Here is a 27,925-nt window from a genome sequence, read left to right on the forward strand (position 1 = left end):
GATCAAGAAAGTCGGCTAAAATAATTGAGCTTTTAAATATTTAGGATACAGTAAAATTTAATTTTTATTAAAAATAAAATGAATTTAAACAAGCTATTTGAGGAAGTACAATTTTAATCTTTTATAATATTTTATTTTTCTGTTGAACAAACGTTAAAAACTTGAATAACTTTTGTTCTGGTATAATCCGCGTAAAAATGTTTTGCAAAATTTTTAGCACACAAGAAATTGACTTCATTCAACGAAATTGATAGAATATAACTAAAAATTTAATTAAATAAAAATGACTTTTTGATGTTTTATTAATTGAAACTTTAATATAATAAAATTTAGATATTAATTGTTTTGTCAATTCAACTGTAAAATTTTTTTATAGTTTTAGATTATTTAAAAAATAAAAATCAAATCAAACTGACCAGTAGGAGTTCTTATTTTTCTGGAAAACTAGAATTTACAAGACCTTGTGAATCGCTTTTAACTTGCAGATCAGAGAGTGGGGAGCCTCTGCTGATTCCAATCAGCTCTCCCACGACCGTTCCTGAGTTCGTGGCCCGCAGTCGAGAACCGCTAAGACTTTCCAAAGGCTCAGGAGACCAAAGATTTCCGGTGCCGTCGCCGCGTTCCGAAGGCAAAGACGTAAGTTCCCATATTCGGCGGCAGATGCAGAAAGAAATTTTTTGACTTTTCAGAATTCGGTTTTGGAAGCGGAACACGCGCTGTGGCAGCCGATTGTGCAGGCGGACAGCGAGATGACGGGCGTGTTGCTGATGTGGCGGCGGCAGGGGCCGGCGTTCCACGAAGAGGACGAGGAGATCGCGCGGAGTTACCTGGTGTGGGGCGGCATCGCCCTGCACTACGCCCAGCTCTTCTTGTCCATCGACAAGACCCGCAGACTTAACGACTTCCTCCTCAAAGTGGTCAAGTGAGAGAGCCAACGAAAATTTTCACCAAAGTTAGAGGTTGATTGTGATGTGCGTGTTGCAGATCGATTTTCCAAGACATGGTGAGCATGGACGCTTTGGTTGTGAAAGTGATGACGTACGCGCAGCGTCTGGTGGACGCGGACAGGGCGTCGCTTTTCCTCGTCGACTCGAGGAGCAAAGAGCTCTACGCAAGAATATTCGACATGGGCACTGACGACAGCAAGGACAGCGAGGAAAATTCGTCAACTCGAGGCAAGGAGATAAGGTTCGTGCTGAAAAATTAAGTATTTTTTTTTTTTAAATTTAATATCATTTAAAAAAAATTATTTTTTTCTTCAAAATTCTTACATTCTATTTACATCAATAATTTACTAAAAATAAATATATTAACTCAAAAGGAAAAAGAAGGAACACGTAATAAACATAATTATAAATGATAACGGTAATACAGAGAAATTTAATTTTATATATATTTCCATAATAGTCTGGAAACCATAATAAAATAATACCATAAAAAGATTATTTTTTATTAGAATTAATTTTTAACTTCAATAATATAAAGTATTTTTAGCAATTTTTAGAATTTTTCTCTTGCCAAACAGCAGAAGAGCAACAAGTTTTAACGATTATTTTCATAGCAGCAATTTTAGAAGAGTTCGTTATTTTTAACAAGAAACACTATTTTCCCCGGAGGAATTGAGAATGAGACTTTTTTATTTTGTTTTCTTGCCTACGGGGTTTCCCTACACTAATTGAGGGAAAGTAATGGGGGCGCATTGGCACGTCCACTCTAGCCCCGTCGGCGGGATAAGTAAAACTCAATCGATTGGCAGCTAATGGAGGTTCGTGTGAACGACAGATTTCCCCTGGGCACCGGGATCGCAGGTCAAGTGGCTCTGACGGGCGAAGTGCTCAACATCACGGACGCGTACTCGGACCCGCGGTTCAACCGGACCGTGGACCAGCTGACCGGCTACCACACACGGACCATCCTGTGCATGCCCATCTTCATCAGGGGCATCACCATCGGCGTCGTGCAAATGGTCAACAAACGCTGCGGCCTCTTCACAAAGGTGAGCAGACGCACCTGAATAATTCATCTCTTTCGCCGCCGCTGGCTTAATGCATGCTCGCACACACACACAGACACACACGCGGCCAGGGCAAACACACACACCCCGCTGTGCAGTCTCCCTGCGTGCGGGAGCATTATTTTGTGACGCTGCGGGGGGCAGTGCGACAACGCTCGTTTTCCAAACACTAATTCAATTTGACTGTGAGTTGAAACTGTTTTTTTTTTAGTGTTCCGACTTGAAATTGGTTTTTTAAATTCATTCAGGTGAATAAAAAAAATGAAAGAATAGGAATATCTACACTCAAGAAAAGTAATTTTTCCAGTTCCCATAAAATTAATATTGTTTTTGAAAAGGAAAAGATCATAATTTGGAGAAAAGCTCAAAACAAATTTAAGTAATGCTGCAGGGCTAAAACTGCTTTAAATATAAACAATTCGCCTCGGTTTACAATTTTGTTCACAGATGTTAGATAAGTTTGATAAACGCGTTTACAGAAAATCAAAATTCCAAATTGTTTAAACCCCCATAGATCCTTGCAAAACGATAAACAAGTTTTTTAGATAAATAATTCTTAACAAAAACTGACAGAGCTATAAGTTTTCATAATAGCAATTTTATTATTTCCTATAAGACCAAAACAGTGAAACGAATACCGATGGTCAATTTGCACCTTTTTTTAATATTCCTGACCCTTTGAAATATTCAGATTTGATGAGTGACTGACTCTATAACACTCTATAATTACCTTTTCAATTTAATTCATCATTTAAAAAGCGCTGCATATAAACAACAAAGCGTTGTAGTATTGTAAACGCCGTAAACGCTAATTTAAAGGCACTGAATTAATTAATTAGAATTAAAAATAATTTATAATTTATAATAAATAGAATATATAATATTTTAACATTTTACTTTAAATTTTGATCCACTGCCCTAAATCATGTTGTGTACTCTGTCTCATTGAGTCTCTCTTTCTCTCCCCTGCAAGTGACGTCATAGGGAGGACTTAAGTAATCCGAGTCAGTTTATCGATCATGAATGCTCCGCTTTTTCTAAATCACAGGAAAGAGCACTAACTTCTTCTTCTTCCCTTCGTCTTTATAAATAACATCTCTCGCCTATCCCCCTGCCTTTGCTTGGGATGCGACACAAGAGAGGGAAACGAGCAGTGCATAGAGATATTGATTGGAAAATTGATGTTGGCGCGCTGTATGTGTGTGTGTTGCGAATGTATTTACAGTGTCGTTCAATTACGAGCGAGCTCTGCTGCCAGCTCGGCTTATCGTAAAGCGCTTGTGTTTCGCGGAAAAATTGCATCTTGCTCCAGCCTGACGCGGGAGATTACGCCTTTGTAACGAGAAACTTCCGACGATGAAATGAAAATGGGTTGATTATGCCGACATGAGTTTGCTCCACTTGCGGGGAATTCAATTTTTCCGTCAATACAGACGGGCTGAATGTTGTGCAATCAGATGAAAAAGAGCTACACGTGAATGGGAAAAAATTAATGATAGCCTTGGAGGTGCTTACCCTTGGAAGAAAATTTTATTGCATTTTCTTTTTCAAAGCTGAATGTTACCCAATAAAAGTTAGTAATATATTTTTTTTAAATTTATCTATAATTCAGCTTTAACTTCTTTTTCAGATTTTCTTTGAAAAGTTTTTTATTTAAATTTATTTATAAAAATCAATAAATGCTCAAATTTTAATCCAAAAAATAAGCGAAAATAAAAAGATTTCCAGGGATAAAATTTGATCTTGACGCTGTTTGGTTATTTTGAATACGCAAGCTGGGTTGCGTCAAGTCTAAATTTGGATTCTGGAAATCAATTAAGGTGTCAAATTTCCATCAGCTAAGTGCTTTTCATTCGTTAGATTGGGAAACTCGATGCTTCATTATTTGATAAATTATTTTGTAGATTCAAAAATGAGGAAGGCATTCTTGATTACTTCTCTGGCATTAATTATTTTGACGTGAATGTTCTCAAAATTATTATATAATAATCCTCCCAGAAAATCCTCACAGGGCTAATTTCGAAAACAAAATATTAGGTCAAAATTTTGCGGTTCAGCCGCAGCACGCACGGCAGGTTTACGCAGCACAAAGGCCGGTGGAAAATCGGAAAATCGCGCGCTAATTACCCGGCTGGGTGGCTGCAGGCTGGCAGCAGAGTTTCCTGTTTGGCAACAAAAGGCTCTCGGCCGAGCGAGCACCGCCTGGCTGGGCCAAAGTTGTGCGTTGAAAGGCTCAAATTGTTTTCCGGTGGGTCTGCAGGAGGACGAGGAGGCTTTTGAGACGTTCGCCGTGTACTGCGGCCTGGCGCTGCACCACGCCAAGTTGTACGAGAAAATCCAGCGCTCGGAACAAAAGTACCGCGTCGCCCTCGACGTCCTCAGCTACCACAACACCTGCTCTGAGGACGAGGTGCTCATGATGAAGAGCATGACCGAGATCAACCCCGAGGGACCAACGAGAGACTCGTAAGTGTCAAAAACGCTTCTCACAAATTATGTATTTCCCCAATTATTTCCATTAGCAAAAGTGCGGCTTTAATTTCTTCAGAGCTTAAGCAGGATCGCCCCAGGATTTGCTTTGCGCTTGGGGCTCAAAGATCGTGCAGCTTTTCTCAATTCTAGAAAGAGCTTTAATTAACATTACTGAAAGTGCTTAAGAAATCATAGTTTTGTGAATTGCTTACAAACTGAAAGAATTGAAATAATATTTTTTTTCCTTTATGAAAAAAATACTAAACGAAAGTAAGGCACTGTTTGAAATAATTTTACTAAAAAGCAGGGCCTTTTACGTTTTTGATTAAAGCGAGTTCATTCTCCCAAGGATAGAGAGAGAGAGAGAGAGACATTAATTTCAGCCCAAAAAATTTAATTATGTAAGAGGGTCCACTTAAAATGAAGTAATTTATGACCACATGCTCATAAATATTTACTAAAGTTTCCTTAATTTAACATGATATAGGAAGAAAAACTTTTATTCCGTTTAATGTTTAATTTATAATTTTTTTATTGAACTTCAAAAAAGTCTAGAATTTATAGTATGATGATATATATTATGTATTTAAATATATGTTTATAAATATCCGCTTGCTCATATTCCTTTGAAAATAAAACACTTTAAACGCATAGAATATTTTACAAACGAGATGAAATTCAGTCGGCTACACTTGCCATAAAGTGACGGTGTCCCACGTACAATTAATGCTTATACGCTGAACACTCACGTGGAGCGCAAAGTTATGCTGCGCCGCTGTGCTTTGAGGTCATGCCGGATGCCTACCTGCTTACGAGACGTACGAAATAATTTTGTAGTAGCGCCCAGGATGTAGATAACTCAAATTTCTTTGACAACGCAATTATCTCTGCTCAAAGCCCGAGTCTAATTGAATTAGCGCGAGCCTCGAGATACCGCGCAACTTTTAATTAAATTTATCGGTCATTAAAGCCAACGCGGCATGCGAATCTCTAATTACCAGATATGCCGTCTTCACAGAGTTTGCAATGATTTGATTTTCCGTCGAGCGCCAACTAACTTTGATACGTATCAAATTTCACGTGCAGTATTACATTTCTCCCTTTCCAAATAACTTGACAGCTGATTTTGTGCAAATTCCGCCTCACCTTTCCTTCTCTTTGAGTCTGTCAAAAGCACGTGTGTGCGTCCAAAATGAAAGCCCCTGTGAGGGACACGCGCGTTTTTCGCCCGAATTGTTAAATTTCTGTACTTATGGCTGACTGGCGCTTCATTACACCGAGGCAAACCGCAACTCCCCCCTGCTGGCCAGCAATAACCCTTTGTCCGGCAACTCGCTAATCCTCCTCTTGCAACGCCCATCCATCTGATGGCCAGACAACCCATTAGCTGCATCGAGTACGTGTGTACTCGGGAGTATAAACAAATAAATAAACACGCAAAAGCGGCGGCGTCCGTTTGAACTTTTTGTTGCTCGTACGACCGACAATAAGTATACGTGGCATAAGCACCAGTTCCATTTGAATAGTGGGGCGTCATATAAATGTAGCACAATTTTCATTATTTCCATGGCATAAACTGTCTAATTTGTGGTCGTGAGCAAATAAAAATTAACATTTAAAATTTTTATCTTACATTTTTCATATACAAATGGTTAGATTAGTATGTAAATTTTGTGTAGTTTAAGCATTCAGGAGGTTAAAAAAAAATAAATATTGAAAGTTGAGACTGAACAGAGTCATTATAAATGTAAAACAAATAGGACGAAAAAAGAAAAAAAAGAACATATTTCTTAGAATAACAAAAATTGCTTACATTTTTACTTTCATAATTAAAGTCGTTTTGATGTATTCACTTTGAGGTGCTAGTTTTGAAGCAACAGCTGAGCAAAATTACGCATTCCCTTTCATGTCTGTTAATTTCTCAAGTGCTTCAGTCCTAAGTACGCATCTCTCTCTTTCGTTCGGAGCGTAGCTCTCTAGTTATTAAAACGCGACTTTTATTTTATATTCCTGCAGTAGATATAGGCATAAATATATCCATGTTGCTGGCGCACTTAATCGTGCACCTGTGGCACTCGCAGCTTGGTGAGAGAGAGTTAACACTTGATTGCACGCAGCACTAACAAGGCAGTTCTGCCCGTGGACTCGGTGGGATCACCGTCAATTGATGTTGCTAGCTACTACTTCAACATCTACGCGCTGGACGACATGAAGAAGGTGCGCTACGCCGTCTCCATGTTCAGCGAGCTGTTCGGCATGTCCCGCTTCGACCAGGACAACATCATCCGCTTCACGCTGACCGTGCGCAAAAACTACCGCCGCGTGCCCTACCACAACTGGGCGCACGGCTTTTCCGTCGCCAACTCGATGTATTCCATCATCAAGCATTCCAGAGAGATCTTCAAGCCCAATGAGGTGAGCCAATTCAAAATAAGCTGTGTAAAAATTTTGAAAACTGATACGTTTTAATGCCTATTGCCACAGTTGCAAATTTATGGTTTTAAATATAGAAATTTCAAGCAAAAACGAAAAAATACTCATTGATAGCTGCAAAATCAAATATTAATTTTGAAAAATAATCTTGGCCGAGATGTGCTGATTTATAAACAATGAAAATATTGTGCTTTGAAAAATTATAAATATGATGATATTATTTTTATATCCTCAAGTTCATCGAGAGTAAAGTTTTAGCAAGTAGAATTATAAAAAAAGAAAAAATCTAATTTATATATTTTTTTTAATGTAATTAACTTTAACTATTTCAAATTTCAATTCACAAAATTCAAGTCAAGAAAATATATCTTAGATCATTTTTATTATTTTTAACTAAAAATCTGATTGAGAGCTATCTTTAGAACCGTCATTAATTAAATATTTTAAAATTTAAATAAATAATTTACAAAATAGCTTATTCTCTTTCTTCTAAAAAGAACAAAAATCTAGCAATAAGGAAAAGTTAATTTCATGGCACAGTAACTTCGAAGCCGTGTGCAAGTGGCGAATCATTTGCAGGTCCCTGGAGGTGACTGTGTGATTTATTTTTGCAGTGCTTGGCCTTGTACATCGGCTCGCTATGCCATGACCTCGACCACAGGGGTAAAAACAACAAGTTCATGCTGGACACGGAGTCACCACTGGCCAGCATCTACAGCACCAGCACCATGGAACATCACCACTTTAATCAAACAATCACGATTTTGCAACAGGTGGGCGAAAGTTTCCGTCTCATGTATTCCAAAAGTCCCAAGGGAAAAGTTCAATTTCGTCCCGCGAGGACGAGAGTCAATTATGAGCTGATATTGCCTTTCTGTGCCGCGATATTACCTTTTTGAGAGAGAGCAAATATTTGCAGGAGGGCCACAACATATTCAGCAAGCTCAGCAGCGAGGAGTACAAGCAGGTGCTGTCCAACATCAAGCACTGCATTCTGGCGACGGACCTGGCCCTCTTTTTCCCCAACAAGGCCCGCCTCACGAAAATCGTCGAGGACGGACTATTTTCATGGACCAACCCGGAGCACAGGTCATTAAATTTGTGTAATTGAGATGAGAGTTGGAGAAATAAAGAAAGAAAGATGCGACATTTCCTCTCTCGCTCGTTTTGCCGGAAGCGAGGATAATATTGCTCCAAATATTTTGCCAAGGAAAGCGAAAGTCTCATTTTGCAAATTAATTTTTAGTGAGAGCGACCTTTCCTCCCTCATGCAAGAGGAATTTTAATTAAATTGCCCCTGAGGAAATTCAAAATTTAATCTTCACAAACAATGCAAAAGAAGAAGCAAAGTGTCATTTTGTTTATCTTAGAGATTTTGAAGAGCCTTATGAAAATGTTCAGCTCCTTTTTCTTATATATAAGATTATGTTAATTTTCTTAAAACGGGCGTTTTTGTAGCTAGACTAATTATTACACAGTTAAAATTTTACTTCATAATTGAATTTCAGAACAAAAGAAATTATTTCTCTAAAAAAATCACCAAAAAAATTAACATTTTTAATATTAATTAAAATAATTAAATATTTTCTATTTCATTTTTATACAAAAATTTTTAAATCTCGCTCGGACAATCTTGCATGTATTTAAAAATCTTGTTTCAATAAGAGGAAATCATGTCTGGCGCATTTCCAGGCGGTGCACCTCTGCGTTTCAAGTTTGATTGTTTTGCTGAGAGCGATTGTGTTTGTTTAGGTTGTTGCTTGAGGCGATCACGATGACGGCGAGCGACCTCTCCGCCAGCGCCAAACCCTGGGAGCTGCAAGTGAAAACCGTCAAAGTGATTTTCGAGGAGTTCTACGAACAGGTAAACCACTTTTTGCACTCTCACACTTGAACGCATACAGCAAGCAAGAAAGTTTGAACACCTTAAACGGACGTGATTCATATGGAAATTGAGTGCGGGCGGGCAAAGTGGCTTTTCCTAAGCGGAAGGGAAACTTTGCCCAGCCATTTTTTGCACCAGCCGCTTTTTCCACTCGTCCGGGCAAAGCAGTTTAACGAGACGAGCTGCATTAAATTTGTGCAAAGGGCTGAGACAGTTTCTTTGAAGTGCTTTCCTCAAAGGTTGTTCCAAATCGTTCTTTGATCTCAGATATCCAAATTGATAATATTTAACCCAGTCTCTTGCAGATTCCCACTAATTAACTTTGTTATTGAAATAATTTTTTTACTAAATGCACGTTTGAAATGAAATCAGGGCGACGCTGAAAAAGCCGCGGGCCGCATACCCATTCCCATGATGGACAGGGACCAACCGGACCAACAGGCCGCCTCACAGGTTTGCACCATCGATGTTCTCCAGCATGAAGAAGCAGATATAATCTCTCGTTTTTCAATGTCTATCTTTTTCTGTCTCTCTTTAATTTCCTTTGTAAAAACAATCTTCAGTGTTTGCTGCAAAAATCACGATTGCGCGCAGAGCTGCATTTTGCCCTTTCACTTGTAATTAATTTATAAATATATTTATTGCTGAAAAGAAGGGTCTCATCTGACGAGAGAGTAGGTGTGCGGCTGGAAAATTCCAAAAATTACCCCCCAGAGACCCTTCTCGGCAGCTGCTGCGTCTAACAAAAGCGACCTAGCTGCTGCTCGATTAACCCACCCCTTTCACCCTTTCTTCACCTGGGCGTGCTCAATTGTTCCAGGGTGACCAAGAAAAAATGGCTGGCCGCGTGCCAATTCCCTTGATGGATCGTGACAAAGAATCTGAGTTGGCCGAGATGCAGGTGAAAATGCACTTTCACCACTTTTGTGCTGAGGGCTATTTCCCCCCGACCATGGTTTTTGAGATGCTTTCCGTGCTAAAAGCGTCCGTTTTTCTGTGGGAAACCCAAGGGTGGTAACTAATATAGGAAGAAGGGAATATAATCAACCAGGCACGCCACGTCAAACTAAACGCTCTTGCCACTGCCAGCTTCCTCTAGACGTTACTTCTCACACGCTTCAGTTTTTGCACCTCTTTTTCCCACTTTCTGCAGTGCATGAAAGTTTACTCGGATTTTCACAAAACTACTTTACAATTAATCTCACTGTAGAAATGCATTTCTTACCCAATTTAAATTTTTTTTGTTTCATATAGAGTAGAGTAGCTTATGTTACTTATTTATTCGTACTGGATAAATATATTTTATTATTTCCAGACGTGAATTTTTTTGTTTATTAATTTAACTTTATCCATCAATTCATTATGAAAAATAATATCATTATATTTTTCCTGTGTTTGATTCAGATTTTAAATATATTATTCAACTTCTATATTGACGTATTTTACCTTTTTAAAGCATTTTTACTTTAATTAATCACGGAAATAGATTAAATATTAAGAAAATATGTATATAATGAATCTAATAAATCATAAATTTACAACTGATCATTTTGATCTTTATTAAATTTAATATAAATTTAATTGTATGGAATTTTAGAAAAGTGTTTTGCTTAAAATTTTTTCAACTCGTATTAAATCCTAAATTTGTAGAAAAAAGATAATTTACAATTAATTTTTCACCAGTACAATCATAAAAAATTAAAACAGTTCGCAGTGTTTAGTTCATTTTCCTTTGCATTTTGAAAAGCAAATTTATCTTTTTTATATTTATTTCCAGTTCACTTGAAGTTAAACGTTCAATTTTTTTACAACATTAACTATTACATAACTTTATAAAATTTTTAAGTTCAAATTGTCTTTTAAAGAATTGGGCTAAAAATTGATAATTAAGACTTTCTAGTCCGTTTTAAATTCCATCTCCTAAAATTATTACTTACAATTCAAAGCTGTGAGTTCAAGGAAACATAGTATAATTACTCTCACCTCATTTTCAGGTTGGCTTCATAAATGGAATTTGCATTCCGTGCTACTCGCTGCTCTACAAACTGCTGCCCGAGACCAAGCCCTTATTGGATCAGTGCAAGGCCAACCTGGCCCGATGGGAGCGACTTAACGAGGAGCAAAAGAAGCTGAGAGAAAGCAAAGCAGCGGCGTCCTGAACGCTACCCATTTCCTATTTGAAAATATGCTGTATTTTCCCAAGAGAGGTGCTCGCTAGTCCTCTATTTTTTGCTGGAGTAATCAAATTAAAAAAATATATATTATCATGTTGTGTACTTTTCTCACCGAGACGATGGATTCAAACTACGCTTAATGTTAAACGTGATTGTGATTCTGATAATACTATGGAAAAAAACCACTGTGAGAATCAATGTTGTCTAACTTCGGAGGGTTCTATCAAATAATGAAAATAAATGAAAATTATAATGGTGCATTTAAACGTAAGACGAGATTGGTTAAATAAAAATGAACAATCATGATTTTGGTTCGACAGACACGCTCTTCACTAAATAGAATTTTTGTGACAACCAAATAAATGTTCTGTAACATATTTTACAACTGCTTTTCTGTACTGGTCTGTTCCAACAACCTAAAAAGTAAAAGAAGTTTGAAGGAAATGTAAAATATTTCTGCTCGGCCAACAACATGTTGAATGAAATTTATTTATTTATATTTTTGCTCATAAAACTTCATTAGAGGAAAATTTTAAAAAACCCATAGCACCTCAGCTCGACTAGTCACAATCTGGAAAATTCTGCCCTCTCTTTCCCAGTCTGGCAACTTTCCCGCTTTCCTCCCTTCCGCATCTGAACTATCCAAAGGCGCCACTCTCTGAAAGGGCGGCAAAGCGGCGCACTCCAGTCGTGCTTAGGCAACCTGTTACACACGAGGGACGCAATCGCAGGGGCACAACAATGGCTTCGCTGCTCAGTCAGCTCACGCAGGCGGCACCAAATGAAGCCTAGTGAGCTGCCGGCTGCAGATTAACCCTTTCCATCAACTTTATGTGTATTAAGCCGGCGCGTCGAGCTACAGCGGGGGTGGTTGGAGTGCACGGACTCTCTCGACATTACCCCGAAGCGAATTTATATTTTATTTATGCTAAAAGCTTTCGAGTATGTGCCCAGCTGCGCACCAACAACGCCAAAATCAAGTTCGCTCGTTTTCATTCGCTTAATTCGGGCTAATCAAGTAATTATGGACCACCCTCACGCGTGCGATTAAGAAATCATGATGTGTACAGATCAATCCCGGCTAATTAGTAGTTATCTCTCACCACGAGAAATTTGACTGAAATGCAAATCATAAAACTATTTTTATCGCAAAAATGATTAAACTGCCGCATTTATCTTTTTACGGAGACATAGAGTGTGGATCGTTTATGGATTTATTGAATTATTTCAAGGCATAAAACACTTTAAATAAAATAATCAAAGACATTTTTATTACTTTTTTATAGCTATTTGTATTAGCAGACATTGGAGGGAGAAATGCCTTATGTCGTCGGATCATGAACTAAAAACACATTTATTTTTTATCAGTATTAATATGGTCCTTTTAAACAATGCTGGTTTGTTTTTCACAATTATTGTGGGATAAATGTGGGATCACGCTCGATGTACAGGTGGTGCTGAAAAGATGACATTGACGACATTGTATAATATTTTGCATGTAGAGTTGAATTTAAAGTCAGCCTTTCCTCTATTGTTTGTTATATGTAAATCTTTGAAACTATATTGTTTTTCTGAAACAATAAACAACTCCGAAAACCCATCGAGGAACAGCCGACTCTAAACTCAACTCACTATGAATCAACCCTCGATCGTGAAATTCTATAGTACATATTTTTTTTTTCATATTTTTTTTTTTAACTTTGTTCTGGTTCTAATAATGTTTCAGCCCATTTTGTGAAGGCGCATCTCCCCTCAATGGTGATGTTGGTGGATTAAAATGGATCGGCATAAAATTTGATTGCCCCTATAAAAATGGTGTATGGCACTATAAATGTTGCAAAATGCCTAAATTATATTGCATGGCACCTAGTATTTAAGCTCAGAAGTTATATACCCACTTCAGTTCTAAACTTGTTTGGCAACGTGCGAAACGTCTTTTTCTTGGTAAAAATGAAATCAACTTATTTTATTTTATTGGTAAGAAGATTTAATTTAATACTTTTTTGTTGCAATATATTGCTCAAAAGGTAATACACCGTTCTGAAAATATTTTCATGGATATTTTCATATTTCATCCATCCAATCGAATCTGACACTTTATATTATCAGTCATATCATAGTAATATGAATATTCCTATAAAATTTAGATTTTGGCTCTTGCTGCGAATTCCTATGCTGTAAATTTTTACTGCCCACCGTCTGAAACTATGTGCTCTGCAAATCGAAGAGCTTATTCAGTGTGCCCTGTTTCGGGATACATATCTAGTATTAGTATCAGTGCAGAACTCACATGTGCAGCCGACTCGTACTGCTTCGAGGGTTTCAAGGGACCCAGAGGGCCTTGCATCCCGATTCTATGCATGGCACCGACAAATGGTCCAGTTTCAATTCCACAAGGTAACGGGGAAAATTATTTAAATTAGTTTTAAATGTTCATCATAATTATTTAAACAATTTTTAGTTCCAAAGTTTTACTATACATGCCAAAATAATACTGCACTCACGTTGACCATCTCTAAATGTCCCGATGGAAACCTGTTCAACTCCAACAAGCAAATTTGCGAGGCACCGGCGTCATTGACTGGTTGCAGCGATGCAGCTACAACTGTCGTCCCTTCTACGGTCACTACTACTAGCAGGCCTATAACGACCACCGCGAACATTCCTCTCAATACAAACCATCCTACTGCACCAGTCACCACTTCTACTACCACTACCGCACCAGAGAAACCACGAAAACCTGGTTTTGAGGATCTTGTTATTAGTGATGAGGATCGTGTATTTTCTTCCAAATTCTCAAATAAGTTCTTTAAATTTATTTTCCTGTAATTAACATTTTAATCATTGTTCACACGCCAAATATAGTATTATATGGACTGAAAAGAAATAAACATGAAATTAATAGAATTATAAAAAAAAACTCAATTATTAGCACTATTTAAAAAAGGCGATATCGTCCATGCATCGCAAACGTTGGGGAAAAGGAATAAAAAAATTATTATGTTGAAAGCAATCTTTTGTGTGAAGTCTCAAAAATTTTGTGATACGAGGACGACATCAGATATATAAATAATTAAAAAAATTTGCGTTAAATATGAAAGCTAACATGTGGAAAGAAATAAAGAAAAACAAAATACCAATCCAAAATGTCACAAAGTGAGGAGTTGGAAACACCTCTCGCAAACAATTCGCTATGAAACGAGGGCTTCAAGAGAAGTCTGCGCCAAGATATGGGGTCTTAAATGAATATAATATAAATGAAGATAAAGTAATTAGAAAATACGCCACCAAAAAAAAATAATGTAACGGAGCTTTTGCCATATGCGATCTTAAAATAAAGAGTACTTGACCCAAAAAGATATATTTGTTATACTTTCTTCATTACTGTTTTTATCTCAAAAGTAATAAAATAGCGTATGTATGCCCTAAATTAGAAGTCACAGTCTGCTTGAAAAAATATATAGGTGGTATCATTAACCTTGTATTAGACGTCCTTTCATACCTGATTATATGAATATTTCAAAACATGTCCTGCTCATATTGCCTTACAACAATGCGTGGCATAAATAAAAATTGTACGAAACTGCAATGCACAATCTTCTATTTATACTTCGTTTAGTGCCCTAAGTTGCCTTTAAGTATTTAGGAGCGCAATTAGCACACACTAAAAACAGTTTTTTTTTATTCGCTGATACTACTGTAGTAAAAAATGACATCTACTTGGCTCCTTCTGCTGGTAAATATAATCATTATTCAGATCTCTAATTTCAATAACGTAAAACAATTATTTTGCATTATTTTTACATTGATTTATTATACAAAATTTTCAAATTTGATCTTAGAAAATTTCAAAATATTAATTGTTAGAGTTGGCAAGAGTATTCAAATTATTAAATTATACTTTTCTTGCCAAAAATTATTGCAAAATTTTACTAAACTTTAAAATTTGACAGTAAAAATATTTCATGTTTTGGCTCACGCAGCGACTACATACGCACAATTTCATTGCTCTCTGTCTGAAACTTTATGCTCACTCAGTGAATCGAAGTGCCTATTTGAGATGCCCTGAAAGAGGCAGGGTCTACGTGTCCATTAAACTCATCCTGTTTTGAGAATTACAAAAGCCCTGTTGGTCCCTGCATCCAGATCCGCTGAGTGGCCCCAACAACAAGTAGTGGTCCTTTTGGATCCCAGAAGAAGGCAACATGAAAATTTCAGTTTAATTTTCAACACTTTTTATCCCACCTTGTGGATTTTACTACACTTGTAAAACTTAATTTGACCATATCAAAGTGTCCAATTGTAATGCACGGAAACGAAAGTCTGCAAACGACTTTTCTGGTTGCTGGATAAAACCTAGTAGCACCACTTACAATTAGTCGTCCTCGCTCCTTTCCAACCAACGATGATGATCGTTTTTTATAAGAGGATCGAAGTTTTTTCCCAAATTTTAAAGCGTTATATTATATGTTTTGAAGAAAAATCAGTACCATGATAAAATTTAAAGAAATATTTTCAAACATAGTTTTAGTTAATAAATTTTGCATTATATTAAAAATAAATTTTAATTTTAGTTTTTATCATATAATTTATATTATAATTTTTATTTGTTTTTTCAAATTTTTTATTTATTTTAAATAAGTTTACTTTAAATTCAACAGCAAACAACTTTTTCAAGTTATTGAAGTTCATATAAAATTTTTTTATAAAATTATTTATGATATAAATTTTCAAGCTCATTCACAATCTTTGGTTCAGGCTACAGGCTGATTTTGTCAATGTCAACGTTCGTAGCGATGTTTATTTGTCCACATTGTTAAATTAAATTTTTATTACATTCAATTTTTGTAAATGAAGTGATGATTTTAAAATTGATATGTGAATAAACTATTATTTGATTATCGCTTTATCTCTGACGATTACAACCTTTATCAAATCACAATAAAAAATATTTAAAAAACAAAATTTGACTATAATCTGCAAAGAAAACAAAATATGTTGATTTGAGTCAAACCGTGGCGATTAAATAATAACAGTAAGTGCACGTTTTGTCGCCGGCGGAAATGTAAATATTATGAACTCTGCCGAATTTCGTTTTTTCCTTTACTTTCAACAGCGCGTCACATGCAACTTTTTATTCCTCTCGCCCGGCAGGCAATTTCAACTTTGATAGCGTCATTAAGATGATGGGCCTATTTTTTGCTTTCCTGTGGAAGATTATGTTTCTACCCGCCCAGCCATAAATCTCGAAACTTTAACTGCTTCCTCAGAGGTGTGCACGGAATTTCAGCCACTTGGATCAATAAAAATGCGTAAAAATGTTTTAATTTCAAGATTATCCAACGTACTTGATAATTAGTTAATTAAAACAAACATGAAGTGCGTCATAATTCTTTCTCGTTATCCTCTTGGAAAGAGTTAGTAAACAAATTATTGCGAGTTGGTATAAATACAGGCCTTTTGCATTCCCAACTCTCGTGGCAATTAGCAATTACGATTCAGCAGAGTCGTCATGAAAGTGGCACATCCATCACTCGCTCTAGGTACGACTTCTTTGTAATTACTCTCCCCGAGCTAGGTGTCGAGAGATAATAACTGACGTTTTTGCTCCACTTCCGACTGCCACGTGCGCAATTGTTAATAACCGACTTTCTTATCCACTTTTGCAGGGCTGCTCTTCTTCGCCGCCGCAACTCAAGGTACTTTTGTATTTCTCAACCCACGTATATATGAATGCGTTTTATTATTACCTTGCCTGGGAAAATGAGCGGACAGCAGGGGGGTTTCATTAAACTCGGCGTGATTGAGGCGCGGGATTAGTTGCGAGAAAAGCGCAGGTAGTTTTGCATCGATTTTTACTCTTGCAACTCTCAGGCTGCTGCAACGTCAACGTTTTACACAGGAAAAAATTTTTTAAGAATATTTCAATTCCCAGATTTTTATTTACGCAAATTTTAATTCTTAAAATAACTTTTTTGTGTTTCATAAATGGCCTAAAATATATAATTATTTGGTATCCGTATTTATCAAATTTCAAATTAATGTGCTTTTTTTAAGTTTATGGAAATTAAATTATGCTAAATGATGATTAATTCTTTTATTTTAATTTCTGAGCATTTTGCTAAATTTTGTGCACCCATAAATCATGATGTCACTTCAAAACAATCTCTTTTTTGTAGCTAAAAAATATTCCCCAATTAATTTTAACGTGTACATATTTCTTCTCCAGCACTAGTTCTTCTGCAAGACGTTTGCCCCGATGTGGACTACAAACTCGCAAGCGAAATCATTATGCTGTGGGACGCAAAGAACTGCTCAAAGTTTTACAAGTGCTCCTACGGCGGAAACATGAACAAATTGCGTCCTTACGAGTTCAGCTGCCCGAAAGGATTGACCTTTGACCCGAAAGAGGGAGTGTGTGGCTGGAGGGTAGACTTCAACCCCAAACCTTGCCACCCACTCTATTATCAGCTCAGCAGGAACGTCGTTTACTGAATTCTTAGAGATGAATAAAATTCAATTTAAATAAATAATGGTACAAAAATTTGATAGCAGGAATATATTTTACTAAAACTATAAATTCCCGCTTTACCTGAGTAGTTTTTGCATACAATTAAGAAATATGAGGAGTAAATAATGGAGATTGAATAAAGTAAATATACGGAGAGCTACCTTGAAGAAGCCACAGCAGTAGTTAGTCCCGTCGCAGCACTTTTAGTGCAGACACAGAACTAACTATTGCCTGCGACGGCACTAAGAATTTTCTGTGTATATACACCTTCTATGTGAAAGTAATAATGGCGAGTGCTTATAAAACACATTTAAAAACAAAACCGAGAAGAATAAATAATAATAATTATTAATATATATATTTTTAAAAATATCCCTGTCCTCTACATTGTGTCGTGTTATAACTTGCGATCTGGGACTATGCCACATAAGATATTGAAAAATATAACTGTAGCAACGTGAAATTGAAACTGATCGCTTTTTTAATATCAGTGATTTTTTTTTTTGCAAAATTGTAAAGGGCCATTTTTTGTTTATATTTCAAACAGATTTTTTCGTGAGCGATATAAAAGGGTCCGTGGAATGCGTCACTAATGCGATTGGATCAATAGAAAAAGAGGTGCACATCCCATTGACAGATATGTACGTACAACACAATAATAATATGCAATATTATCGCTCTCATTGGAAATCCATTGAGGGCGAGAGAGGCGTGCGCAAATCGCAGATTCGCGCTCACGTCACCAAGATGTCATTGGATCCGACGATCTGATCGGATTTCTCGTTCTGTTGTACGCAAAGATGCTCAAAATAGGAAATTGTCGTCCGTGTCTGCGTCAAAGCGGATTGAGCCATTTGAAACCATGCTTTAATAATTATTGTTGTGCGGCAGAACTTAAGCTCAAAATCTCTTCTTGGAAAAGCAGCGAGCTTGATTTGCGTCAATCTGTGAACACATCAATCTGATAATGAAAAATCGAAAAGCATGCAAGCAAATAAAAATAAAAATTAATTAGATTATGTAATATTTTATATAAACCTGAACTTGTGATAAAAATTTCTTATTTTAAATCAAATTGCAGATTATAGTTGAAATAAAGTATTAAAATTTTCAAATTTTGATTTGAATAAAAATACAAAGAAATGCAAAGTTTCTGAAAATTATTTTTTTTTTAAACTAACAAAAAAGTTAATCAGTGCGGAACATTTATCAATATTTTTATCGCGTAAAAAAAGTTGTGACAACTGAAGGGGACAATTGATAGTGCGCTTGATAAGAACAAGACGTCTGCAATCCGGAACTGCAAGAAGAGGAACTATGGACCCATTGAGGCGAAATCGATGGATTTCACGCGTAGTTGAGAGCATTAAATCAATTAACACTTGGTCGGCGGCCCCTTGAGCCGACGACGAAATCATTCCTTGCGTGCTTGCCTCATTAAAGGGCTCCTTGGAAGAGTCTCTTTGGCCTAACCGTTCGATCAAAGGTAGATAAATAGCTGAGGGATTCTTGTCGCTCTACAGTCGCAACCAAAAGATAAAGCAAATATGAAGACTTTCTGCATGCTGATTGCTCTGGGTTTGTGTCTTAGAATTTTCATATTTAATTAATATACAAACTAACGAAAATTATCATGTTCTACAGCGGCCTTGATTGCCACCACCTACTCCCAAACAACAACCCCAGCACGTGAGTATTATTTAGTTTTTCAAAAACGTCCGTATTAATTTTTATTATGTAATTTTTATACATGTGTCCCTGATACTCAATTAAATTTGTATAATTTAAAACAATAATTTTCAGCCACTCCTGCTGACTGGTTTACTGTAAGTTTAATCAAAATGGAATGATTTTTTTTTTTTATTAAAATTAAAATTCAGTGTCCCGCGCGCGATGGCTACTTTGCTCATCCGTACGATTGCGTCAAGTACTTCGTCTGTGTGCAGAACAACGCCTGGCTTTTGAGATGTCCACCCTCTCCTGAAGGTGAGCTGTGGTTCGATGCTGAGAAGAAGTACTGCAACTACCCACAACTGGTTGCCTGCACTGCTAATCCCACCGGAAAATCTTTCTAAATGCAAAATTTATTTAAAACATTGAAATTAAATGATTACCACTGTGATTTATCAATAAAATAGGATACTTGTTTAATAAATTTGCTCCTTTCCTTTAATAACTATTATTAAAGAGAACTAATGAAATTGTTGAAATATAGAAAAATGGCACTGTGTACATTTATCATGTAATAAACCATAATAATTACATATTTTTATTTCAAATTTAATGCAATTATTATGAGCCATAGGGGGAGGCGATATGTTCTTTTCCAAGTTAAATTTTTAACAATAATGTTAAAAATTTATATTTAAGATACATTTAAATTAAAATAAAATTATAAAATATGTGATGAAACAAAATATGAGCAATTTATCAACACTAAATTTTAATCATATACGTTTGATACTGGCGAGTTCTTTGAGTATTTATTCTGTTTAGACGACAATTTTGGGTTTTCGAATATAGAGATCGCGGCTTATTATTGTTTATATAGGCTCCATAGGAGCACAAGGAGCGGAGCTCCAAAATCATTTAAACATAAGGACATTCAGCCATATAAATTAATTGATAATTTGAAAAGACAATTTTTATAAAAAAAAATCATAGGCTCTTGAGTGAATTTTTGTAATCGTTGCTGATAAAGACTTTTGGTCACTGTAATAGGATCGGACCGAGATAAAAGCCGGGGTACTTCCCAATTCTTGTCAGTTCCACCTCGTTCAAAAGAGCAAAGATGAAGACTATCTTCTTGCTGGTCGCCCTTGGTAATAATAAAAAAATAACTTCCCTTTCTACTCATAGTCAAATTCCATAACTACAGCGGCTCTGGTCGCCACCGTCTACTCTCAAACAACCACCCCAGCTCGTAAGTAGTAAAAAATTTTATTGCTTTAATTAATTTTTTTTACGGAACTGATAAATATTTTCAGCCACTCCAGCTGATTGGTTTCAAGTAAGTTAGACCGCAGATTAACAAAATATCAATCAATTGAAAAATTTCCCTTCGAAAAAGTGCCCCACGCCTTCTGGCTATTTCGCACATCCCTATGACTGCGCCAAGTACTTCGTCTGTGTGCAGAACAACGCCTGGCTCTTGAGATGCCCCCCGGGTCCTGAAGGACAACTGTGGTTTGATGCAGTCAAGAAAGAGTGCAATTTTCCCGACCTGGTCACCTGCACCGCTACTCCTACCGGAAAATCTTTTTAGGTTTTGTAAATCTATAAACTCGGGCAACAAAATTTGAGCAGAGGCAATAAATGAGATTTTCAAAAGAAACACTTTTGTGTTATCTGATATCCCAAATGGCCAGCCCCAGACAAATAATTGAGATAAGTTTATACCGAAGGTTAGATTATTGATTGTGGGTGACACAAATCGTCAGCAAGTCCAGTTGCAAAACACTTCAACTTATATCAAAGTCAATCAGGCTTCTAATTGGGTGACAAACCTCTTGATATTTTTTTTAGCATGACGCAAAAAGGTTGACGTGAAAACAACCAAAATTTTCAAAGCATATGGAGGTAAAAAAATATGTAAAAAGATTAAATTGTTGCGATTTTAAGTGAGTAGACAACCGTATATAGCGCGTTTTATTATATTTTTATATGCATATATTTTCCGAGCATAAAATGGGTCGCCAAGTCAGCAAATAAAATGGACCGTTGCTGATCCTGGAGCTGCTGAGCAGATCAGTTGCTTCTTTCAACTTTACGGACATACTTTGCCAACATGCCTTTATTTTATAGATTTCTTTTGCGGTTGGTTATTTTCTTGAATGTGAGACGTGAGGTTCGGTATTGATTCGCGTACCGCAGTTGCAAAATCAAATGCAAATATCTACCTCAAGCATGACGGCAAACACAAATTTAATGGACGTACAAATGCACGGTGAGAGATTCGCGCACATGGAAATCTAATTTGGAATCCACGTGATGTCGCTGTGAGATTGAACATTAGCGTAAATTTGATTATAGTGCAATGCTATGCTTGAACAGGGTTAACTGCGGATATTTAGAGAGAGAAGAACACGTCACAACGATGAAAGAGATATATGAAGTTTAATTTTAAATTTGCCCCAGAGAAATGTTACTACTTATATAACAAAAATAGTAATAATGAAAGTATCTAGCATTGATCGAGAGAAATTTAATATTATAGCATCTGATTTGATATTTCTTGATAAGGGGAAAATAAATAATATCAACATGGAACAGCATGGAAAAAAAATTCACACAGTATTTGATAAGACAAGATTGAATTAAACACATGATAGGGTTTATATTATTTAAATTGCAGATTAAATTACAAATAAATTAAAATTTTAAGGCTAAGTTATAAAATAATAACAAAAGGCATTAAATATTAAATTCAATAAAATAATTATAAATTTTAATTTTAATATTAAAATTCTTAATTCAATTGCTAAATTATTTAAATTTTATATAAATATAAAATTTATTTTTGAATTTAAAATTTTAAAAGTATACTAAAAATTCTGCTTATTGCGGAACAACAATATATTCTTAATTTTGAATAAATAAATGATGTATCCCGTTATGAGGCCTTTGTGGTAGATCAATAAACACAATTTGCAACTAAATTCTAAAACAATTCCTGGAATCAGCGTAGCGAACACATAGTATGTATATGAACGACGTATCAAATTTGCAGCAATATTCCTGCATCAACGAAAAAGAGGCAGAAACGCGATCCAGGCGGAACATGAAATAAAATTTATTCGTCTCTACAAAACGGAATTTGGAGAAATGATGGACCCTAATGAGACTAGGGGGGAGGGGGCGCTCCAAACGCACACACAGGTCCGCCGAGAAAGAGAGTCTGCAGCACCGAGAGAGCTGGCAGAACCCAGGCCACGAGTAATTTATCGATCGCAGCTCAAAATACGCGGCGCTCCTCCTCGGCCCAGCCGCTTGCCTCGAAGGCGCGACGAATCGCGGCCGCAGGTTCTTCCGAGGAACACGCGCTGCCCAAACTGCAACCTCCTGACTCTCTCGTTAAATACACCAAAGTTTGTTTTTGCCTCTGGCAACATAATCAAAATCGTCTTTCCTCGATTTCCTCCCATCTAAACTGGAGACTTTTATTCTGGACTCGGCTTTTACCGCAGAGGCAAAATAATATTTGTGTTTGGAAATACCAACATGTGGAGCTGTTTAATTCAGCTTTTGTTACAATTTCCCAACAATTTTGTCTGTTTTCCGTTTTGTTTTTCCTGTTCACAATTTCAGGCTGCGAAATTAATGAGTTTGGCGAACTTCAACTTATATTTAATAAAAAAGTTAAAACACACAGAATAATCTACTTTCACTAGGTTGATCAATATTCAAAACTTTTTTTAGTCAATTATTTAATAAAATAAATAAGTCCAAAGAAATAAAATAAACAATTTCAGTTTTTAAATTTTTTTTTTCAGAAACTCGTAATATAATATGAAAGGAGAACTTGCTACTAAATGGATAAAAAAAGAGGTTAAATTTCCACATGCAACCCGCTCTACCAACCTCATACTCTCTTGACTGCAATTGAAACTTAAATTTATTTTATGCCAAAGGGAAAATTCAGTCTCTTATCTGCTTTCGGCTGAAATCCGCGTCCAAAATAAACGTGTTTAATTGACTTTTCCGTGAACTTAATCCTACTTGTTGATTCTTGTGCGGCAAAAGCCGGCGGAAGAGCCGCGAGTGCGTAGGGCGAGCTGAATGAATCCAGATTTAGCAGCCGCCCACGCCGAGCAACAGGCTGCGCTACTCGCCCTGCACCTCCCGCGCCAAACCAACTCTTCGCAAACAGTTCTTCGCACCCGGTGTCACCAGCATCACCCCTTATTTCCAGCCCGAATAACAATAAAATAGAGAATTATGCAACACTGGTCTCGGCCAAAATACAATATAAAATAAATTGATGCGCTGTTTACGCAGAATTCGCGCAAAGGCGATTTGTTTTTGTGTACATTTCCAGGAAGCTGCATGATTTTGCACAATTTTCCTTGTTGGATGAAACACAAGTATTCGTTTCCGTCACAGAATACTTTAATTTTGACTGATTTTGAGGAAAAGGAGAGGCAGAATTTCTTCCTCGTGGAACTCCATCACCCTAAATTCTAATAATTGGGTTTTTGTCCATCTGACTTTTTCCACCTTACTTAAAAGAGCATGCGAACGACAGGAAAATGAATTTTTCTTGCACGAATCAAGTAAGTTTATGACAATTTAAAGTCAAAGAAACACCACGTTTGCTTTTCAACTTCAAAACAGACAAACTTTGTTTAAAATAAATAAATTTTATTGATTAATTTGCTATTAAAAATAATACATTAAATTCCGTGAAATTTGCAATAACATACAAAAAAAGAAGCTAAAATCTTAAAAATTTAAACGATTGAATAATAGAGTAGAGAAATAATGCAAATAAAAAAATTGCCACTTTTCTTGTCAACTATTCGTTCAGTAGGTCAGAAAACCTCATGGTAGTCTCCTTATTTTCAAATGCATTGAGGATTTTGCAGTACAACTCAAATTGATCACTTTAGAGCGGTAGATGTTAAGGGTGTATTTCGAGCTGAGGCTAATCAGGCAAATGAAGGGTTCCTTTCGACTGCGCCCAAGGGCAGTGCGCTTTGCATATAGAGGCGGTCGTCGGAATTCAGTTTGCATTAGCAGTCGGCAGGCTCATCGAATTTCGCGGGTCACTGGGCGCGACGGCGACGAGAGACGGAGTGAGTGGTGCGTTACATACACGACTTCTTGGTGCAGAGATGGTGATGGATGATGGGATGGAAATCAAGGTATTTTAGTTTGGTAGCTAAAAAAAAGTTATGTGTGAAGTTTTGCTAAAAAAAAGAAAAAAAATATACAGGAAGCTTTTTATATTTTATACAAAAAGTTTCAATTTACAATCTATGAAATTTGATTTTTTGAAATCTTTGCTATAAAAAAAACTTAATATTTGAGCCCAATTATTATTTTTTTTATATTAAATAAAAATCTGAATAGTTAAACACCAAAAAGATTTGAATAGACATCGAATTTTACTTTTCTTATATCTTCCCTGAAAAATTAAAAGCTTTGATTCTGCGGCGACAAATCGACTCTCACTCGGTACATAATGGGTTTCTCACTTCTGCCGCTCCTCCTTCTGCTGCTCCTGTCAATATTTGGACGAAATCGAATTAATGCCTGGCGTTTCTTCAGATTCGATTACGCGGTGGTCGGGACGCGCACGACTTGGAGTAAGTTTTTCTCCGTCTTATTTTCACTTGACGGAGTTTCAACGCCAAAAGATTCGTCGCTTCCAATGTATTTATTACACACTAGACGCCCGAGGTGGTTTTCATCTTTTGAGACACGAAGCTCCACCAACGTACTGAAAAATTATGAAAAGGAGGAGTCGTGATTCTAAAAGCGAGGAAATAGGAAAAATCCTCCTTTATGTGGATGCCCTTGTAAGAATATTACAATTTCTTGATATCAATCCTAACGAAAATTTCAGATGCTATTTTTGAGAAACGTGAAAGCTTTTCAAGTTTTTCAAGGAAAAGAAATCATTAAAGAGGATTTCAACCTACTCAGAAGAATGTAAAATCCTCCCCACGCTCTACTAGCACTAGCACGCATATCATTAGATTCTCAGTCAACAAAGTGATTTAACAATTTGGACAGATAAACAACAATAATAATAATAGCAATACCATCCCATCGCGAAATTTGAGTGGCACATTTTACTGTTAGCAATCAAAAATTTCCTTTTTAATTGGTGTTGATAGAAACAGAAATAACGGTTAAAAAATTTACGCTGTATTTTGAGGGCTACCCTGAGTTTATTGATTTCTGCGATTGAAAGATATTTCGTGATAAATACTATAAATTTTATTTCTTGAATACATATTTTTTCTACATCTAACTAGGAGTTAAAATTTGTAGGTGATGTAAATTACAAAAAAAGTCTGCTGTTACTTAAAATTATTAAATGAAAAATTGGGATTGCACTATATTTAAATTTTACTTTAGATATTTGAAATATATTGAAAATTAGTATGTATGTTTGAGCAAAAAAAAATATTGTGGATGTCTAAAAATTATATTAATATTTTAGTATGTTATTTATTTTTTATTAAACTGAAACAGCATTTTTAAAATAAACTTCCGTGACAAGCACTTAAATGTGTTTTAAAATTCTTAAACTAATTTTCCGTGAGATCAGAACAAGGAAAATTAAGCGGCTTGCGAGACAATGAGCGCGTTCTTGGGTGAGATTGGCGGTCAGTCTCGTGTCTGGCCGTCACTTTTTCCACTTAGACGCGCATGATGACTTTAACCAAATTCGGCCTCGCCCCCGATTTATTGATTCGGCTGGTCGCAGCAAACACAAACTCACACACACACACTCAGCAGCCGTGTTGACCTCTGACGTAATTGCCACATTAAATTTCGCCGTGAATGATAAATTCGAGGCAGCCAGAGTGAAAGAGAGGGAGCGAGTGCGGTGCGCGTGCCTGGCTCTCCGCTCGCATCCCCAACCCCCAAATCGACCTGATGTGTAGTGAGTGCCCCTGGTCGGCAGGCAGTCAGCAACAGGTCGTGCTACAAGCGAGCAGCCGTCGCCCGCTGCTGCCTCTTCACAGGTGAGTCTCTCTTTTTTTCTGCAATCAATGGTCCCCTCGAATCCGGGCCACTCTGCATGTGCAAGAGAGGAAAAGCACCCCTTGCTAAATGGCTGGTTGAGTGGCCCGGAAATTGTGTCGTTTCACCCTTGTTTTCTCCTTCTCCCCGGGAGGTTTCGCTCAAAAATTTTCAGCTAAAATGCAAGCTTCCGTTCATTTCTCTCTTTTTCTGCAGCTATCCCTTGAATCGGATAATTAAATAATTAGTTTTTAAAATTTAAAATAAAATTTAAACAAAATACTAATAGAACTGCTATTTATCTCTGCATTTATATGATTATAGTTAATGGTTTTTTAAATTTTAATTTCTTTTGTTTGTTCTGTATTTTTCCTGAAACACTAAATAATGAATGACTTGTTTGGATAAACATAAATGAATTGAATTTAAATGTATCCAATTTATTGCTGAAATAAAACACCACAAACTTAATCTTTGATATACAAAAATTAGAATTTTTAAAATATAAGAAATCTCTTAATTTTAAATTTAACAATTTTTGAAAAAATTGGTGATTCTTTTTTTGCTAAAATCTCTTGAACAATATTCAGACCAAAATATTTTTACTTCCAAAATTTATATTTTTGACAAGCACCTATTTTTTTATTGTTGAATAAAGTTGAGTTGTTTCCAGACGCGAAAATAATGATAAAATTTCCCAAACACATCAATTTATTTTCCGTAATTTTACCCGTAAAATATTTGCCTGCCTGGCTCATGTGATTGAATTAATAAATGAACATTTAAGTAAAATTCACTCCAGTTCTTTAACCCACGCCAGTTAATTTACTTAAGTTTAGCTTTTCCTTGCATATTGCTTTAAAGTGAAAACTCTCTTGGTCTTAGAAAACTATGCAAAATAAATTTAACGCATTTTCCGCATTTTGTCCAGCGTAATCCGGCTCGGCATCATTTATGTGAACAGTCCGAGTGCATCTCTGTGACTTTCCGCGTCGCTTCATTTGCAATATTGTGCAGACAAAAGTTTAATGGAAAATTCCTCGTGGTTTGTGAAGCGCGTTGCAATCATTCCACTATACTGAACTTGCAATCAGAAACCCATCTCCTCCAAATCGCAATTACAAGAAATAAAACAATATGAAAGGTCCAAATTTTGAGTTACAAAATATATTTGTTTTAACTAAGTACGTATTGAATGTTTTCCTAATTATTTTGTCATTTTGAAAAGTGATCCCGCTCTCAAAATTAAATTATTAGAGAGCCTCTTTGGCTATCATGATGTTCTCGAGATCGATAATTAATCATGGACTAATTGGACTGCCAGGGGGAAACTGATCCCTGGCAAACTAAGGTTTAACCTGTTGCTAATGCGATGCGCTGGCAGAAAGGAAAGACGACGATAATGAAGCAGCAGCCGGGGCGCCGGCGAGATGAGCCGGGAAAAGTGCTTTGCTGCTCTTGTGCAGCAGCCGGCGGTAGATCCACTCTCTGTCAGACATACATACATGTGTGTGTACAAATTCTCGTACCCGACGGTGTGTTTTGCTCAATTCAATTTGCCCGCGCTCGCTCGCTCTCTTCATCAAACAAGCCTTGTCTGCCGCTTATATTTTTACACCTCTGCGCGTTCCCTCTGTGCAGAACTAAATGTGCCGTGAAAATGGCAGAGCAAAAAATGGTGAGCTCCACCAGACTAATGACCCAATTCTGCCGGAGAGACGGATTTGATATTTTCTGTA

General features: G+C 36.5%; 6 protein-coding genes across 19 annotated transcripts in view; all 6 read left to right on the plus strand.

Moving 5' to 3' along the window:
* The window catches only part of LOC132196988 (probable 3',5'-cyclic phosphodiesterase pde-5), a 35,900-nt gene extending 24,548 nt beyond the window's left edge, over positions 1-11,352 (plus strand). For 4 of the 6 annotated variants that reach the window (XM_059619984.1, XM_059619987.1, XM_059619986.1 and 1 more), the window contains 11 exons: positions 486-636; positions 690-922; positions 985-1,188; positions 1,783-1,996; positions 4,275-4,480; positions 6,604-6,901; positions 7,534-7,692; positions 7,839-8,008; positions 8,672-8,783; positions 9,625-9,705; positions 10,799-11,352. In XM_059619984.1, the coding sequence (XP_059475967.1) occupies positions 486-636; positions 690-922; positions 985-1,188; positions 1,783-1,996; positions 4,275-4,480; positions 6,604-6,901; positions 7,534-7,692; positions 7,839-8,008; positions 8,672-8,783; positions 9,625-9,705; positions 10,799-10,963 (1,993 nt within the window). In that variant the 3' untranslated portion in view covers positions 10,964-11,352. Of the gene's footprint in view, positions 1-485; positions 637-689; positions 923-984; positions 1,189-1,782; positions 1,997-4,274; positions 4,481-6,603; positions 6,902-7,533; positions 7,693-7,838; positions 8,009-8,671; positions 8,784-9,176; positions 9,258-9,624; positions 9,706-10,798 lie in introns of all 6 variants that reach the window. The other 2 variants (XM_059619983.1, XM_059619985.1) reach the window with 2 other exon arrangements.
* A 1,498-nt stretch (positions 11,353-12,850) lies between these two features.
* Positions 12,851-14,483, plus strand: LOC132197245 (uncharacterized). The gene is made up of 3 exons (XM_059620397.1): positions 12,851-12,955; positions 13,126-13,375; positions 13,440-14,483. The coding sequence occupies exons 1-3, from the start codon at positions 12,929-12,931 to the stop codon at positions 13,805-13,807; spliced, it is 645 nt and encodes a 214-aa protein (XP_059476380.1). The 5' UTR covers positions 12,851-12,928; the 3' UTR covers positions 13,808-14,483.
* A 1,928-nt stretch (positions 14,484-16,411) lies between these two features.
* Positions 16,412-17,749, plus strand: LOC132197527 (uncharacterized). The gene is made up of 3 exons (XM_059620869.1): positions 16,412-16,521; positions 16,648-16,677; positions 17,208-17,749. Exons 1-3 carry the CDS (start codon positions 16,491-16,493, stop codon positions 17,471-17,473), a joined length of 327 nt encoding a protein of 108 aa, XP_059476852.1. The 5' UTR covers positions 16,412-16,490; the 3' UTR covers positions 17,474-17,749.
* Positions 17,750-18,973: 1,224 nt separating this feature from the next.
* LOC132196927 (major mite allergen Der p 23-like) lies at positions 18,974-19,644 on the plus strand. The gene is made up of 4 exons (XM_059619876.1): positions 18,974-19,067; positions 19,134-19,178; positions 19,293-19,315; positions 19,370-19,644. The coding sequence occupies exons 1-4, from the start codon at positions 19,037-19,039 to the stop codon at positions 19,562-19,564; spliced, it is 294 nt and encodes a 97-aa protein (XP_059475859.1). The 5' UTR covers positions 18,974-19,036; the 3' UTR covers positions 19,565-19,644.
* Positions 19,645-20,204: 560 nt separating this feature from the next.
* LOC132196928 (major mite allergen Der p 23-like) lies at positions 20,205-20,817 on the plus strand. Its single transcript, XM_059619877.1, has 4 exons — positions 20,205-20,311; positions 20,368-20,412; positions 20,477-20,499; positions 20,560-20,817. Exons 1-4 carry the CDS (start codon positions 20,281-20,283, stop codon positions 20,752-20,754), a joined length of 294 nt encoding a protein of 97 aa, XP_059475860.1. The 5' UTR covers positions 20,205-20,280; the 3' UTR covers positions 20,755-20,817.
* A 5,315-nt stretch (positions 20,818-26,132) lies between these two features.
* The window catches only part of LOC132197664 (SCY1-like protein 2), a 33,728-nt gene continuing 31,935 nt past the window's right edge, over positions 26,133-27,925 (plus strand). For all 9 annotated transcript variants that reach the window (XM_059621080.1, XM_059621083.1, XM_059621086.1 and 6 more), the window contains exon 1: positions 26,133-26,188. The gene's annotated coding sequence lies outside the window, so the exon portion shown is untranslated. The remainder of the gene's footprint in view (positions 26,189-27,925) is intronic.

This window comes from Neocloeon triangulifer, unplaced genomic scaffold, assembly GCF_031216515.1.
Source record: "Neocloeon triangulifer isolate White Clay Creek 2 clone unplaced genomic scaffold, ASM3121651v1 ptg000012l, whole genome shotgun sequence".
In the NCBI taxonomy this organism is placed as follows: domain Eukaryota; kingdom Metazoa; phylum Arthropoda; class Insecta; order Ephemeroptera; family Baetidae; genus Neocloeon; species Neocloeon triangulifer.

What these genes read in the sequence shown, in the direction of transcription:
- LOC132196927 (XM_059619876.1), top strand. Translation starts at nt 19,037, where the DNA reads ATGAAGACTTTCTGCATGCTGATTGCTCTGG. An exon ending in CTGCATGCTGATTGCTCTGG is followed by an intron (nt 19,068 to 19,133) that starts GTTTGTGTCTTA and finishes CATGTTCTACAG; the next exon opens with CGGCCTTGATTGCCACCACC. An exon ending in CTCCTGCTGACTGGTTTACT is followed by an intron (nt 19,316 to 19,369) that starts GTAAGTTTAATC and finishes ATTAAAATTCAG; the next exon opens with TGTCCCGCGCGCGATGGCTA.
- LOC132197245 (XM_059620397.1), top strand. Translation starts at nt 12,929, where the DNA reads ATGAAATCAACTTATTTTATTTTATTG. An exon ending in CAACTTATTTTATTTTATTG is followed by an intron (nt 12,956 to 13,125) that starts GTAAGAAGATTT and finishes TATAAAATTTAG; the next exon opens with ATTTTGGCTCTTGCTGCGAA. An exon ending in TCCAGTTTCAATTCCACAAG is followed by an intron (nt 13,376 to 13,439) that starts GTAACGGGGAAA and finishes AACAATTTTTAG; the next exon opens with TTCCAAAGTTTTACTATACA.
- LOC132196928 (XM_059619877.1), top strand. Translation starts at nt 20,281, where the DNA reads ATGAAGACTATCTTCTTGCTGGTCGCCCTTG. An exon ending in CTTCTTGCTGGTCGCCCTTG is followed by an intron (nt 20,312 to 20,367) that starts GTAATAATAAAA and finishes CCATAACTACAG; the next exon opens with CGGCTCTGGTCGCCACCGTC. An exon ending in CTCCAGCTGATTGGTTTCAA is followed by an intron (nt 20,500 to 20,559) that starts GTAAGTTAGACC and finishes CCTTCGAAAAAG; the next exon opens with TGCCCCACGCCTTCTGGCTA.
- LOC132197527 (XM_059620869.1), top strand. Translation starts at nt 16,491, where the DNA reads ATGAAAGTGGCACATCCATCACTCGCTCTAG. An exon ending in ACATCCATCACTCGCTCTAG is followed by an intron (nt 16,522 to 16,647) that starts GTACGACTTCTT and finishes CCACTTTTGCAG; the next exon opens with GGCTGCTCTTCTTCGCCGCC. An exon ending in CTTCGCCGCCGCAACTCAAG is followed by an intron (nt 16,678 to 17,207) that starts GTACTTTTGTAT and finishes TTTCTTCTCCAG; the next exon opens with CACTAGTTCTTCTGCAAGAC.